Source organism: Corythoichthys intestinalis, chromosome 9 (genome assembly GCF_030265065.1).
Source record: "Corythoichthys intestinalis isolate RoL2023-P3 chromosome 9, ASM3026506v1, whole genome shotgun sequence".
Classification (NCBI taxonomy): domain Eukaryota; kingdom Metazoa; phylum Chordata; class Actinopteri; order Syngnathiformes; family Syngnathidae; genus Corythoichthys; species Corythoichthys intestinalis.
Window position 1 is genome coordinate 43,220,060 of NC_080403.1, and position 16,610 is coordinate 43,236,669.

Genomic DNA, 16,610 nt, shown 5'->3' on the forward strand with positions numbered 1-16,610 from the left:
GTATAGACCCTATGTATAGACCCTGATGAGTTCATTCAGTTCAGTGATGGTTCTGGGTTTTACCTGCATACACTCGGTCCTTGTGTCTGAAGGAGGGGCCAAGGTCTGGGCTTTGAGGTGCGCTCTCAAAATGAGTCCTTAGACTAATCACAAGACATCCAAAGTTCTCTTCCAGCCAGTCTCGGGAACACTGGCTCCAGAAAATATTTCCATCCATCTTCCGAGCTGTCGCAGGGGTGCTAGTGCCTATCCCAGCCAACTATGGGGAGTAGGCAGGGTAGACCCTGAACTTTTTGCCAGCCAATCACAGTGCACAATGAGACAAAAAAACACTTGCGCTCATAGTCGTACCAATTTTGGAGTGTTTAATTACCCTATAATGCGTGTTTATCGTAACCAAAGTACCGTAACTAGAGAAAAGCCATGAAGTGTCACGGAGAACATGCAAACTCCACACAGGGGGGGGCCAAAGCCCGGGATTGAACCCTTGAACTCAGTACTGTGATAACCACTCTTGCACCACGTAGCTCCCAGAAAAGTTATTCACACAAAAATTATTCATTCAGTGTTCAATCAGCCAACAATGCACGTTTCTAGGGTGTGGAAGGAAGTCAGAGTACCTGGGAAAACCCCACGCTGGCACGGGGAGAACATGCAAATTCCACATAGTAAGGCCGTCGATGGGATTGAACCAACAAGCTCACAACTACAAGGCGGACGTGCTAACCACAAAATAACATCATAAAACACCAGTTCGTTATATAATGATGTGGAACAACATTTTTAAAACAAAAAATAAAATCCTTCTCTCCCAGCTGCTGAAATTTGAAAATTGCCTATTTCTTGTTTGACTTGATGTTTGTACTCTCGTTTTTTTTTGTTTGGTTTTTTTTTCTCGACCCACTTGATATTCCTGATGCTCCTGCTCTGCTGCTCGGACCTGCATCCCTGGCGGTCATAGACCTCTTTTTTCAAATTTTTTTAATTTTAGTTTATTATTTATGTATTTATTTATTTATTTTGATCGCTGTCACTTCTTACTCCAGGGTAGCGACAAAGTGGTCTATTCGAGAGTTAGAGCCAGAATGGTTACGGTCATTTTATCAACGTGACTAAACTCATTCACCCCTATATGTGAAATACAACATCTGTCACATTAGCAACCTAAAAACGGTTCAAAATATTGTCTTTATGATAGTTTGTCTCTATTTGACATGCAAGCTTAATTTGAAAGAGAAACAGTGATCATCTTCCATATAATTTCATAAATTAGTCAAACCAAGTCAATTGACATCACAGTATTTATAGCCCTTACTGTAACAATAGGTTAAAGGGCTTCATGGGCTCAACGTTGACAAAAATCCTCTGATCAAAAGGGGTAAAAAAGAGAGCGGAAGAAAGAGAAATAAAAGAGAAAAGTTACTGCTAGCATTAAGAACTCAATACTGTCATTCACGTCGAGTTGCTGTCTCACTCAAGCAGGTGTGGTGTTTCACAGAGAAAAGATAGCAAGTTTATTTGCACATTAAGAAAATATATCTGAGGCCAAACAAATGGAACAATTATTAAACCAGTACAAATACCTGAGTGAATCCTGTATAAAGTGCATTTTGGACATCTCGTGAGGCAATCCTACCATGTGGGTTGGCCGACATGCTCCATGGGCTGTGCTCTATTAAAGGGAGACCACAACAAGGGCCCGTTCACCTTGTTTCCATTGAGCCACAATGAAGCTCAGTGCTGTCTTTGCGCTTTGGGTCACTCTACTCTGTCAGGCACACAGTAGTAAGATGTTACTTCCATTCCTATTGACACTGCTGCACATCTGTACGGCTTTATGATGTGTCTCGTTTTCTTCTAGATTCCCTTGACTCATGCCAGAGTCGCTGTGGCTTCGGAACTGACAGTGATTATTCGTGTCAGTGTAATCCGTCATGTGAGCGTTTCAGAGACTGCTGTATAGATTATGCAGAGCAATGTAAAGGTAAGACTGAAGAGGTTCTGTTGAAAACATTTTATCATTTAAATTTTAAAATGCTTGTTTTTCAGTCTAATTTTCAGACATTTGAACTGAAGTAGCTTGTTTTTGTAACAACTAAAAAAATAAGATATTTTATAGTGTTGTACACTTGGGACTGGTCTTGTTTCAGGACCACATTTTAAAGATGTTGGTCTGGTCTCAGACCAAACTTGCAAAAGAGATATACCGTATTCGGACTATAAGTCGTACCCGAGTATAAGTCGCATCAGCCATAAAATGCCCAACGAAGAGAAAAAAACTGGAGAATAAGTCACATTTTGGGGGGAAATTTACTTAATAAAATCCAACACATAGAACAGATATGTCATCTTGAATGGCAATTTAATATAAAAATTAGGGTTGTTCCGATCATGTTTTTTTGCTCCCGATCCGATCCCAATCGTTTTAGTTTGAGTATCTGCCGATCCCGATATTTCTCGATCCGATTGCTTTTTTTTTTGCTCCCGATTCCATTCCAATCATTCCCGATAATTTTTCCCGATCATATACATTTTGGCAATACATTAAGAAAAAAACGAATAAAACTCGGACGAATATATACATTCAACATACAGTACATAAGTACTGTATTTGTTTATTATGACAATAAATCCTCAAGATGGCATTTACATTATTAACATTCTTTCTGTGAGAGGGATCCACAGATAGAAAGACTTGTATTTCTTAAAGTTTAAATATGACTTTGTATATTGTGACTAAATATTGCCATCTAGTGTATTTGTTGAGCTTTCAATAAATGATACTGTAGCCATGCCCAAATGCATGATGGGAAGTGCAACCATGATTGCGCATAGTGCTACCAATTGATATATCTTCTCTGCGTTGGGAAATAACATAGGGAGTTAAGAAAAAGATCATTTACTACCTTGCTTCCCCACATTGCTTCCCACGGTATTTCTAATTGTAGGGAGAGGGATTGTAAGGCTTTAGCCAATTAAAAATAGGCTCCAAAGGCTGCCAAAATTCACTCTACTCATTTTATGCTGCCTTTGACCTCTCTATATAGGTAAAACGGCGCCATTACAGATTGAGCGCGACAATGCGTGAGTGGGTCGTGCAGCGCATGCATTAATTGCGTTAAATATTTTAACGTGATACATTTTTTTAAAAATTAATTACCGCAGTTATCGGGATAAATTTGATAACCCTACCTTAAGCCTAAACTAAAGACTCTGGATGAGTGTAACATATTATGTCTGTAACGTTAAATACAATTAGAAAATGATTTAATTAAAAAATATATATATATTAAAAAAAGGCATATCCGATATGTTTTTGCCAATTCCGATACTTTGAAAATGACGTGATCGGACCCGATCGATCGGAAAAATACAGTAGAGAACAACATGCTGAATAAGTGTACAGTATGATAATGTTACATGATACATGAACAACAAAATGCGATTATACTGTCCTCAATAGGACGCTACGGCTCGGTCCTGGCTATACAGCGAGCTAAACTCCCAAATGACGATGCTGGACGTCCGTATAATTTGCTAACTTTATATTGGCCGTCGTTATGACACCATCATTTGAAGAGTGGAACTAAAAATAGAAATAATACTAATCAATTTCGTCCTCGATACCAAACAGGTTTCCATCAGCATAACTAAATGATAATTAGCTGCTATTACAGCAATGAAACAAACTGTTAGCACTGTGTTCACTAGCATTAGCACATCGTCCGAACAACCACACAACTGTCTCTAAGTGTCCGATCGCAGGTGGAAAACACACAACAACAACAACAGAAAAGATGATACACACAGACGTTGCCTCTGTAGAGATATTTTACAAGCATAAACAATGAACGTAGGTTCGCAGCCGTGTTTCTCTCCCTCTCTCTCGCCCACTCGCTCAGAGACACTGCGTAGCTGTCCCTCTTCTTCTGGCGTGTGAGCGCTCTTCTTCGCGTAAACAAGTGCGAGTGCGACCCCACTTGGGCGAGAAAGCGCCACAAACTAAAAGCATGCATTTCAATATATTTAAGTCAATAATACAATTGAACACACATTGCCAAAGGCAGAATGTGAACGTGGCCATAGCTATTAAGAGTTATTCACATAACTATAGCATAAAGAACATGCTAACAAGTTTACCAAACCATCAGTGTCACTCCAAAACACCAAAATAACATGTGAAATGATATCATAATGTGTTGATAATTTCACACATAAGTCGCTCCTGAGTATAAGTCGCACCCCCACCCAAACTATGACAAAAACTGCAACTTATAGTCCGAAAAATACAGTGGTTTTGATTTCGTTTCTTTCTTGGTCTTGATTCCGAAAAGTCTGGATCTTACTTTGGTCTCAGTGATTTCGGGTTCAGTTTTGGCCATGATATTTGGCGCTTAATCCATAAATCAAGGCTCCTGATGCCCATAACAGTGGCATTTTATGATAAATTTTGATTAGTGTGAATACATTTTTCATCTGTCTGTGCATGTGCAACCAGTCAATTTGTGAATTTACAAAATTATTTTATATTTGTATGTTTATTTTAACGCATAGATTTTTATTTGTTGCTGACAGGATCCATTTGTTGACAATAATGTACAATAATAATTAGGGCTGTCAAAATTATCGCGTCAACAGGCGTTAATTAATTTTTTAAATTAGTCACGTTAAAATATTTGACACATTTAATGCACATGTCCCGTGTCCCGCTCAAACAGATTTAAATGACACCAAAGTGTCATTTCCACTTGTTACTTGTGTTTTTTGGTGTTTTGCCGCCCTCTGCTGGCGCTTGGGTGCGACTGATTTTATGGGTTTCAGCACCATAATTATTATTGACATCAACAATGGCAGGCTACTAGTTTATTTTTTGATTGAAAATTTTACAGATTTCATTAAAACGAAAACATTAAGAGGGGTTTTAATATGAAATTTCTATAACTTGTACTAACATTTATCTTTTAAGAACTACAAGTCTTTCTATCCATGGATCACTTAAACAGAATGCTAATAATGTTAATGCCATCTTGTTGATTTATTGTTATAATAAACAAATACAGTACTTATGTACCGTATGTTGAATGTATATATCCGTCTTGTGTGTTATCTTTCCATTCCAACAATAATTTACGGAAAAATATGGCATATTTTATAGATGTTTGAATTGCGATTAATTACAATTAATTTTTAAGCTACGATTAACTCGATTAAAAATTTTAATCGTTTGACAGCACTAATAATAATATAATAATGCATTAATTAAAAAAAAAATAGCTGTAACAGTGAAAATGGAAATGTGAACATTTACTTGAAAAGTAAATGTATACTGTTCACTCTTAATTTTTTTACTTGCACCTCTAACATTGAGGGTTAAATGCCACAGAGGTCCTAGTAAGTCTTGAGCCCCTCTTCAGATCTAACGCCCTAAAAATTACACCTGAAAACGTCTTTTGGATTGAAGGTAAAACATTTTGAAATGACAAAGTACAGTCACCTTTATTTGACCTTTAGGAATTATGTAAGCTTAAGTGCTCTCTAAACTTGAAAAATCAAAACAATCTACTTTTGTACAAATTTTTCCAAAAATCTAATAGATGCCTTACTGGACCTTGCAACACCCATCCGCATTGTCTGCAAATCAGCCAGTCAGTCAATGTAATTTGGGCGTAGTCTTACAATTTACGAGGTCTTTGTCAGAAAGCCTGTCTTAAAAAGAAAAAGGAGGCACTTTTAACAAAAAGGTTGGTGGTGGCATGAGACCTTTGTGTGGTATTTCCCAGTTTATAATGAGCCAGTTTGCATATTTTACATTTAAGAAAAAAATTCTTGTCATACCACTCAAAAAAAAAAAAAGTCACAAAAAGTGGATAAACAGGTTGATGACGTAGTTTCTGCCATTTAGTAAAAGAGTATTTAATTGTTGTGAATGTGACTGCATGTTGCAGGCTTAGATATGAAGATAAAGTACCCATTTTGAATGAATAATTTTGTGACCAATGTAGAGGAACTGGCTAATTTCCCACCTCACACCAAATGATCCCTCCAAGCGCTGATTGGTATATACCAGCGGTCGGCAATCTTTAACACTGAAAGAGCAATTTGACCGGTTTCTATGGAAAAGACTAAACTTAGGGCCGCAAAAACTTTTAGACGTCTGAAATGAAGACGTTAGCCCAGGGGATGGGCTTCCTGGATCCCTTTTACACACACACCAATCTTCATCATTCACAGACAAACACCCTTAGCTTGAATTAAATGGTATTATATGAATAATAGGGATGTCCCAATCGCTCATTTTTACACCCGAGTTTGAGTCTTAGTCACCTGATTTTGAGAATGTGTCGATACCGAGTCCCGATCCGATATTTATTTATTTATTTATTTATTTATTTTTTTTTTTTTTTTTGCTTTGACGCTCATGCTGCCGAGTACAACTTCTCACTTACACAATGAAGAGTTGCCACAGTACACTTCAGACCAGAGGTTGCGCTAGACTTTTTCGTTGTCTGTCATTTTGACTGACAGGGTCATAAAAATCCGGTCATAATCTATTTTTATCCGTCAATTAAATTTTTAAAATGATGATAATGACATTGTGGTGACCCTTTGTTTGGCATAATTCACCTTCCGTACTTGTGTGTCCATTTGGCCGAGCGCGTTACCGGCTACGACAGTCACGTGACAGAGACACTTAGGAGCCGCGCGCGGTCCCCTCACTATCCACTCGCTCTCGCTATATGATTGGCCGAAGAGTCGAAATGCTCTCCCGTGAAATGCCCGTTTAAAAATGTTCCCGTTGTTACTTCTTGCGTTCGCTTATAAGTGCCCATTTAAAAAGGAAAAGCGATGGATGATACTACACACAGAGCGTATTATTAACAAATGTTAAAGTTGTATAATCATATAGCGAGAATAAGGAACGTCATTGACAAGCGCAGGCCCCCGCGAGTGGATAGTGAGGGGTCTAGGATAGTGCGCCTACAGCTAACAAAACTCTTAACATTGCATACCGCTTCAACATATTCAATAGTATTTAGTTTTCATTCATTTTAAATTAATATTCTGTCCGAACAAGCTTAACAGAGAATCCACACCGTGCCATCACACATCAAGCAGATGAATATGTAACTTTTTCTCCGCAGTGACAAAAACAGCTAACTGTGGCCCCAGTAGTTAGGTAGCCTACCATATGTAGCATATGGAACAATGAAATTAACAGTTCACCTGCTGTGGCCTGAACGTAGTCTCACACTTTCCTCCTGGTGCGCATGGACTTGAATTGCGTGCCCGCTTGTGCAGTCCCTGTTTTTTCACCTCTTTTATCAACACCATCGTCGTTTTGGGGCTTTTTGAAGAAACTTCGGACACTCCGTTGCCTTGACATTTTTCAGAGTAAGGCCAACGACGTCATGCATCAAGAGAGACAATAGCTAATTAATAAACTCACTCGCTACCCTATGGTCTGGGGTGTGAATTGCAACCGGTCAAAATGACGGATGGATTTCAGTTTTTTCCGTCACCGTTTAAAAAAATCGGTCAACGACGGAAAATATTCGGTTAACGCGACCCCTGCTTCAGACTGTGTACCAAGCTTAACGATGATTATCGCATTTGTGCGTTTGATCGTAGAACTACCAAGGCATCTCAGGCCAGATCAATGCTACAAACCTGTCAATCATCTTTAGCCTTAACAAACGCCGTTTATCCAGGTGACCAAGAAAAACAGTTTGGTCGCACTGCTTTTCAGGAGCGATTGTGAGAAGTTGTACAGGCATGAAGAAGAAAAACATAAATATATACAGTATATGGCGGAAAACACTCAGGTGACTTAAAGTTCCGCTCTGAGACCCCAAATTTGGCCAAATTTCTAAATTTTCCGATATGCATGTGTGATACATCATTGGAAAGCTTAAAATCTTAATTTTCTGGGGGAAGAAAATTTTTGAACAGGAGGGCATTTTAAAAAAAATAAACAGCAAAACCCTATCTGGAGGTGAGAGCAAGCAACAGCAGAATTACAGACGCCATGACTTTAACGAGATATTAATACGTACTTACCTTGTTTTGATCCAAAAACTCCATGTAGCATGTATCACTGAATGTCAAGACACACCTGTGAATGGCCACAGCTGGATTTTTGGGGGATTTTATGGGTGAAACATGGTAATATAACAAGGGTCGCGATGCAGAAATCGCCGACATCAAGGAGTGGTCGAGATTTGCTTTTTCGTATATTTACCCTTTTAAAGGTTTTTTTTTTCAATTTTTCTTTTTTTGGAGCGATTATTTATCATCTAACATATTGGAGAATATGCGACATTGACAAAAATAAATAAATAAATTTAAGCAACAGTTATGAGGTAGATATCCGTGACTTTTTTTTTTTACAGGCGCCATTTTTTTCATTGTGACATAATTTGTTTAAAAGTTTAAAATATGTGAGTGAAGAATTTTTTAAAGTCGTTTTTTTTAAACGAAATATGAGACATCAATTAATGATTCTAAGCTAAAAATGACAGACATTTTGAATAATAAATATAATTTATTACCTTCGTTTTATGGCTGGGTTGAAACAAAAGCGGTTGTGCGACGTCTGTAAACGGGGTTTTCCAGGGTAAATCTGACAAATTAAAAATAGTTTGGGGGCTTAATGTGCCATGAATCTGCTATGGCAGCATATAGACGTATTGTTCTATCAAACACAACAGTTGTTTTGGCTTAAAATACAGCGGTTTCTTTTAAAGACGAGTGCAAGAGCAGAAACTGCTTTTTCAGTCTTGTCTGTTTTCCGCCATATATTTGATTAAAAATCAGATTCTTTTTACCCACTGCCGGTCCTCTAAAAAATGGCGCGATCGGCCCAATTTCCGATCATGTGATAGGATCGGGACATCTCTAATGAATAAAATGTGGTCATAGTGAGTTAACCAAAGTCTTTCCAAACAAAGCTCTTCATGTCTGATGAAAATTCTAGTTTTAATATTGCAATATATCGCAAACCCCCAAAAAATCGCAATGTCAATTTTTTCCCAATATCGTTCGGCCCTAACATTCACACAGGTCATAATTTCCCCAACTATGTACAGTCACGGTGCCCCTCGAAAGATGGATCCACAAGTTTTTGCGCCATTCACACATGCGTGAGTGTTCTATAAATAAAGATATTTTTTTTAAATGACCCTGATCTGTTCTGCTTACTAAAGGGAAGCTAAATTCCTTTGTTAAATCTTATAACTGTCACAATACACTTTAATCAAATTGTAATAACAAACAATTGTTTCTTTCTTTTTTCAGATGGACCCACATCATGTAAAGGTCGATGCAATGAGAAATACAATTCTCAAAACAAGTGCCACTGCAATTCCAAGTGTACGCAGTACAGCAACTGCTGTGGCGACTATGCAGATGTATGCAATGGTGAGAGAGAGGGAAAATCACTCACGTGTTGCTCTGTTGTCTCGTGGTGAACACCTGCTTACTTTCACATGTTGGAACGTAAAACATAACATCAGGGGCGGCCATGGCGCAGTTTGTAGCTCGAGTTGTCCTGAGACCGAAAGGTCAGCAGTTGTCGAAGTGTCCTTGGGCAAGGCACTGAACCCTAATTTGCCCCCAATGGGTTGGCAACACCTTACATAGCAGCAGCACCATTGGTGTGTGAATGTGTGCATGAAAGGTTAAATGTATGCTAATGTAAAGCGCTTTTGGCATTGTAACAATGTAGATAAATGTGCTCTCCATTTCCCAAACATAGGGCTTAAGGTGTTCAAAATTACTCAATAAACCTTGGCAAAAATATCTAAATTGGGGCTATGTGTTTTAATTAGGGCTGTCAAAATTATCGCGTTAACGGGCAGTAATTAATTTTTAAAATTAATCACGTTAAAATATTTGACACATTTAACGCACATGCCCCGCTCAAACAGATTAAAATGACAGCACAGTGTCATGTCCACCTGTTACTTGTGTTTTTTTGGTGTTTTGTCACCCACTGCTGGCGCTTGGGTGTGACGGATTTTTTGGGTTTCAGCACCATGAGCATTGTGTAATTATTGACATCAACAATGGCGAGCTATTAGTTTATTTTTTGATTGAAAATTTTACAAATTTTATTAAAACGAAAACATTAAGAGGGGTTTTAATATAAAATTTCTATAACTTGTACTGAAAATTATCTTTTAAGAACTACAAGTCTTTCTATCCATGGATCGCTTTAACAGACTGTTAATAATGTTAATGCCATCTTGTTGATATGTTATAATAAACAAATACAGTACTTATGTACAGTGTGTTGAATGTATATATCCGTCTTGTGTCTTATCTTTCCATTCCAACAATAATTTACAGGAAAAATATGGCATATTTTAGAAATGGTTTGAATTGCGATTAATTACCATTAATTAATTTGTAAGCTGTGATTAACTCGATTAAAAATTTTAATAGTTTGACAGCCCTAGTTTTAACATAATTTATTGAACTCTATGGAGGGGACAAGCGCAACTAAATAAGAGTCTGTTCCTATTTGAAAATTGTCTTTGCCCACCGATAAACAAAAATGTTGCATGGAAGTATACACTCTCAATCATAAGCAGAGATGGGTAGTAACGCGGTACATGTACTCCGTTACATTTTCTTGAGTAACATTTTGAGAAAAATGTACTTCTAAGAGAAGTTTTACTAAGCTATACTTTTTACTTGAGTACATTTGTGAAGAAAAGAAAACGCTATTCTTACCCAGTGTTGGGCATGTTACTTTGAAAAAGTAATTAGTTATAGTTACTCACTACTTCTTCCAAAAAGTAACTGAGTTAGTAACTTAATTACTCTATAGTAAAAGTAACTAGTTACCAGGGAAAGTAATTATTTCCGTTACTTTAAAAATACGTTTTTGTAGGTCAAAGAATTTGATATTTTCTGAGCGGTATTCGAGTCAGTTGAATAGAGAAGAACAGACAGGTAGTTGTGTTATAGAACCTTGTAATATTTATTTCACCTCACCAGCAACAGATTTATCCTACACTTGAAGTGCAACAAAAATAAACAGTAAACAATATAATAAAATAACGATCAGCAGTAAACAATATAAAGTGAGTTTAATCAATTCAATCTAACTCTCACAACCCGAGACAACTGGTCAAGTAGCCATAGCCTACTGTATTTCAAGTATTTTGACTTGAAATAGTGTTTATATCGCCACCTCGTAAAGGACACATTTTCCTCTGAATGCTCTGCCATCATATCCCTCTGCATCTGTTTTGCATGTGTGTGTTTGCCGCACGCGCTGTTCCGGCTTGTGTGTGAAAACACCGGCTCTGATTGGCTTACCATGACACATGACTCTAACCCTCATCCAATCACAATCACTTCCATCGCACCTATGCAGGTGGTGCACTTAGGTAGCCTCGTCCCCTTACTCCTCCCGTCACCCTCAAAGCGTCTGCCATCCTCAAGATGGAAGCAGCATTCTTGCTGGCTGACAGTGGGGGATGGGAACGAGGCTAGCATTCAGGTGTAGCAAACACAGAAACGTTAGCAAGCTTTGGAAAGCATTTTCTAATTGAATGAGAAGGGAAAAACAGCCTGGAGTCATAAGAAGTACATGCTGTAATATTCTGATTCTGGACTTTTGATCATCAGTAACGGTAACGGCGTTGTAAATGCGGGAAAAAAGGTCCGCTTTATTCTACATATTTGATTTTTTTTTTTTTTTTCCGATGCTAAGAATAGAGACGTGCCTGGTGTATTACCCGGGTTGCTCTGCTGATTTCACCAATGAGACGTCGCAACAATAATCACATGACTTCATTAACCCAATCAGACGCAAGCTTGCCGTTCTATCTTCACGCCAACCTGTTCAATCACGTGGTGTCTTTAAAGCACGGTAAAAAATCAAGTCTTTTATATAGAGCGCTGCCCTCAACATGACTCGAAAGCGCGGATTTTAACCTCTCTCCCAATCTTTATTCGGCACTGACTGACCACGGAAAACCAGAGATATGATCCTTTTAATTTCAAAATAGTTAATTATGAAGTAACGCTTAACTATTTTCTCCACAAGAGGGCAGTCATGCTCTTTGGATGAATAATGATTCTTTTTTTTTTCTTTTTTCTCTCTCGTCAGAATTCAATGATTTTTTGTTGATGTTGTTGTATTTCTTCGGCTTAAATATGGTTATGTAATGTATTATTGTATAGTATCATTATAACAATAGTGCATATAGATAACTTTGTGCTCAGAAAAAAATACCATTGTTAAAAATGTTTTTTAAAAACTCCAACAAAAAAAGAAGCAGTTACTCAAAATGTTACTCATTACCTTGAGTATTCTTTTCACCACATGCTTATTTACTTGTACTTGAGTACATTTTTTGGATGACTGCTTTTACTTGGGTATTATTATTTTGAAGTAACGCTACTCTTACTTGAGTAAAATTTTTGGCTACTCTACCCACCTCTGATCATAAGTTAACTCATAGGCTGAAAGATGATCATTCACTTTCTGGGCCTTGACTTGCGTTTCCATGTATCATGAGCAATTAATCTATTCAACCAGTAGATGTCAGTGTTATTCCAGATTTTGAGTGACTCGGTGTCTGCATCTCATCAGTATTGAATCCCAGGGTCATCCACGTCGCGTAATATTAATTTTAATGTATACACACATTCACAGGTGGTGAAACTGGTGGTGGTTCCGTGATCACAGACGCTGAGATCAAGTCCGTCTCAGAAGCACTTTACGCTCTGGACTCTAACCGGGCAAAAGCCTCTGAGTTGGTGTTGGACCCCCAGGTTCTGATCTCAGGTTCTCAGAGCGGCTCCCAGAAAGATCTTTCCTCTCGCCCGTGAGATCCTTTTATAGTGCTTTTAAACACCTTCCTTGGAGTTAGGTGATTTATTATTTTTTTGTTGTTGTTGTTACTTGCAGTCTTTTCCGCTTTTTGGACGAAGAGGCTCTGTTCTCCAGGCCCACCTATGCAGCTCTTGTGGCTTTGTTGGACAACTACAACAGGATGACAGGACAAACAGAAGACGTCAATGCTCAGGAGAAGGCTGAGCAGGACATCTTCCTCAGGGAGACCATGTCCAACACCGAGCTGGGCCGAGAACTCTTTGGCTTCTTGTACACCAAGGGTAGTCCATTGCACACGCACTCATACACACACTTGATCGTTTACTCAAATTATTGCTATTCTGCTCATGAAGGCATCTACGCATCAGAACAGGAATTCATATACGACCTGAAAATGATGTGGTTCGGATTGTACTCTCGGAACAACAGGAAGATGGATTCCAGTGGTTTTGAGCACATTTTTGCAGGTTGGAAACAGTCATATTTTTAGGACATTTACACTAAATACAGCATACACAAAAATTGAAAGAGGAGGAACATTTTGCTAATCAATACATCAACAGGTCAATCACAAAGATAGTGTCAGTTATTCATGTCCTAATGAAAAAAAATAAAATAAAAAAAACAATTGAAAAAATCCGCGAGACCATAGCGAAATCGACTAGTCCTCCTCAAAAAAAATTATCATATTGTGATAAAGTTCATTATTTTCTGTAATGTACTGATAAACATTAGACTTTCATATATTTTAAATTCATTGCACACAACTGAAGTAGTTCAAGCCTTTTATCATTTTAATATTGATAATTTTGGCAAAAAAATAAAATAAAATAAAGAAAAACCAAAAATCCCTATCTCAAAAAATTTGCATATCGTGAAAAGGTTATCGAAAGAACCTACTTACCTAATCATCTGAATCAACGAATTAATTCAAAACCCCTGCGAAAGATTCCTGAGGCTTTTAAATTCTTTAAATTCTCCCAAACTTTTGACATTTTCTGCTTTTTCATGGTGCCTTTCTCTTCACTTTCGTCGGCTTCTTCGTTGTTACCTCTATATTCATGCGTTGTTGAAATCAAATATATACGCCGTCTCTCCCTCCTTCCTCTACGCATGTGATGTCAGCGTGTTGTGCCGCATTAAAAGTAGTCCGGGCAAAACATCATGCTTAGGGATGGCAAAATTTAACGATTTCTCGAGAAGGACAAAATGCCTCGATCAAATTTTTAAATCGAGTTACTTGAATTATTTGAGTAATCTTTTCAGCTCTAATAAATACATAATTGTCTAGACACATTTACATATACAGTAATATACACAACCAATGAAAATCCGAAGTCTGGTAGAATTATTTGTTTAAAAAAGGGATTTGGTAACAAATATGCTTGTAAGAGCTCAACACTATTAAAAGTAAAGATGGTCTTCATTTAAGCATAGATTTACCGTAATTTTCGGACAATTGGACACTACCTATTTCCTTCATTTTGAATCCTGCATCTTATAGTCTAGTGCGGCTCATTTGTTGATTTATTTGGGTGAATAGGAGCACTTTATTTGACAGCGGCGTCATAAGACTGTCATAAGACCGTCATAATTATGACATGACACTATCATGGGCATCACTGAATGCTTATGTTATTAAGTGTCATCTGGCAAACTATGTCACTAACTCCATTTATGTCCAGCTGGGATCTTTTACATCCATTCAAATGTTAGATAATTTGCTGGATAACACTAAATGGCATCTGTTATAAGCATTCGTTAATGTTCATGACAGCGTCATGTCAAAATTATGATTGTCTAATGGCACCACTGTCAAATAAAGTGTTACCAAATATCATAACTAGCAATTAATGAAACAACTTGAACAGTAATTAAAGAAACATTTAGCACAGAACATGAATTTTGATTGTTATTTACATCTGTAGCGCTGCAATGCATTCTAGGAAGTATGTTGGATGACAACAGTGTTGAAAGTAGGTGGCAGCAGAGGGTGACTGTCTCCCCCAAGGGAGCAGTGATGGCCAAATGAAGCCTTGCAGCCAATTGGTTCAAAGCTTCATGGTGGTTCATTTGGTCTCATTACAGTCGAATGATCCCGCTGTCAAGTAAAGTGTTACCGATTAACAGCTTTTGGTGTATATTTCCCATAATACAGTGATCTTATAGTCCAGTGTGGCTTATAGTACGAAAATTACAGGTAGGCAAAAACATGAAATGGATGATTGTTTTGCTTTTAATAAATTATGTCATGTGCCGGATTTAGACTCCTGCGTACAAATAAACACAGCTTTTGATATGTCAAAGGAAGGCCCATTAAGAAAAACAAAATTTGGCTCCAAAATAGAGAGACAAGTTATATAATTAAAAACTGGGAGCTTATCTTCAGACGAGCATGCAAGTAAAAAATACAGGCATTGTAACACACTTTGACGCATAACTAAAATTCGAGCATCCTCACAAATCCCAAGCACATGTACAAATATTAAGAATGGAAATGTTCTTCTGTTCCAGGTGAGATCAAGGGTGGCAAGGTGTCAGGCTTCCACAATTGGATCCAGTTTTATCTTCTGGAGAAAAGAGGACTTCTGAATTATTACAGCCACAGCTTCAACGGACCTGTAAACAAAAACTTTACTTCCTAAAGCTACGTCCCACATGAAGCTCTTCCTTTACTGTCTGTCCCGTCCTTGCATTCGTAGTGGACAACCTACCCGGACGTTCTAGGAATGCAGTTCAAGTGGGATGGCTACTTCAAGCAGGTGGGCTCTGCAGTCATTGGCTGCAGCCCTGAGTTTGACTTTGCCATTTACAGCCTGTGTTACATCACCAGGCCTGGAAAACAGTGAGTGTCACCCTGCATGGTCCCCCCATCATTGCTGGACTTTCGCCACAAATTGTCTATTTTTTCCCCCCAACAGATGTCGGTTGAGTCTTGGTGGAAAGGAGCTGATCATCCAAACATACACGTGGGATAACTCTTACTACGGGGATGGCAAGAAATATATTGGCACTGGCTATCCTGCAACACCCAGAACCTGAATAAGCCATACAGGAGTCTACAGTAGTCTATTATGACACTCCCACGTTTAAAAATGTCTTGTACGCTGTACGTCAAACACTGACTATTGGGGAAACATTGTCTATGAAAGTTTAACGTTAAAGTTTGACGTGAATGTGCTTTAATAAAGTAATTCCAGAGTTGGCTCGCACTCCTGTATCCCAATAGAAACTACAGTATAATGATAAAAGTATCTTAAATATAGATCGACCGATATTTTTCAGGACCGATACTGATTATTAGTATTCAGAGGGGCCGATAACAGTTTTTTGGAGCCGATACTGATTTGCAGTAAAAGTGTAAAAATATGCGCAAACACTGAACATCATTAAAATGCCTAAAGCATGTTTATTGAATCACACATATAGAAAATAATAGCTCCAGAAGTGCCTGAATTTCCTGGACTCAGAAACACTCAGAAAACTCTTATAAAGTTGAATAAAAGGTTAAATAAATACCTCTGTGATTTTTTTTTTCTTACAGAAAAAAAAGCCCTAATGACCTAGTCTAAATATCCTTGAGCAAGATGCAAAACCCCAAGTTAGTGTGTTAGTGTGAAGCGCTTTGAGAGCTTTAAAAAGGTGGAAAGATGCAATACAAGTGTAAAACCAACACGGTACACAAGAAAGCCCGCAAACAGTTTGCTGAAAACATGTCAAGAAAGCACATGGATTACTGGAACCATGTCCTATGGTCTGA

General features: G+C 37.9%; 1 protein-coding gene across 1 annotated transcript; it reads left to right on the top strand.

Moving 5' to 3' along the window:
• The first annotated feature begins 1,639 nt into the window (after positions 1-1,639).
• endou (endonuclease, polyU-specific) lies at positions 1,640-16,062 on the top strand. The gene is made up of 9 exons (XM_057844970.1): positions 1,640-1,785; positions 1,862-1,984; positions 9,295-9,417; positions 12,671-12,842; positions 12,926-13,131; positions 13,204-13,317; positions 15,365-15,471; positions 15,553-15,695; positions 15,772-16,062. Exons 1-9 carry the CDS (start codon positions 1,728-1,730, stop codon positions 15,890-15,892), a joined length of 1,167 nt encoding a protein of 388 aa, XP_057700953.1. The 5' UTR covers positions 1,640-1,727; the 3' UTR covers positions 15,893-16,062.
• Positions 16,063-16,610: the final 548 nt, after the last annotated feature.

Excerpts from the sequence above, each read along its gene's own strand:
- endou (XM_057844970.1), top strand. The coding sequence starts at position 1,728 with ATGAAGCTCAGTGCTGTCTTTGCGCTTTGGGTCACTCTACTCTGTCAG. Across the intron at positions 12,843-12,925 it reads AAAGATCTTTCCTCTCGCCC|TCTTTTCCGCTTTTTGGACG; the intron begins GTGAGATCCTTT and ends TGTTACTTGCAG. Across the intron at positions 13,132-13,203 it reads TGGCTTCTTGTACACCAAGG|GCATCTACGCATCAGAACAG; the intron begins GTAGTCCATTGC and ends CTGCTCATGAAG.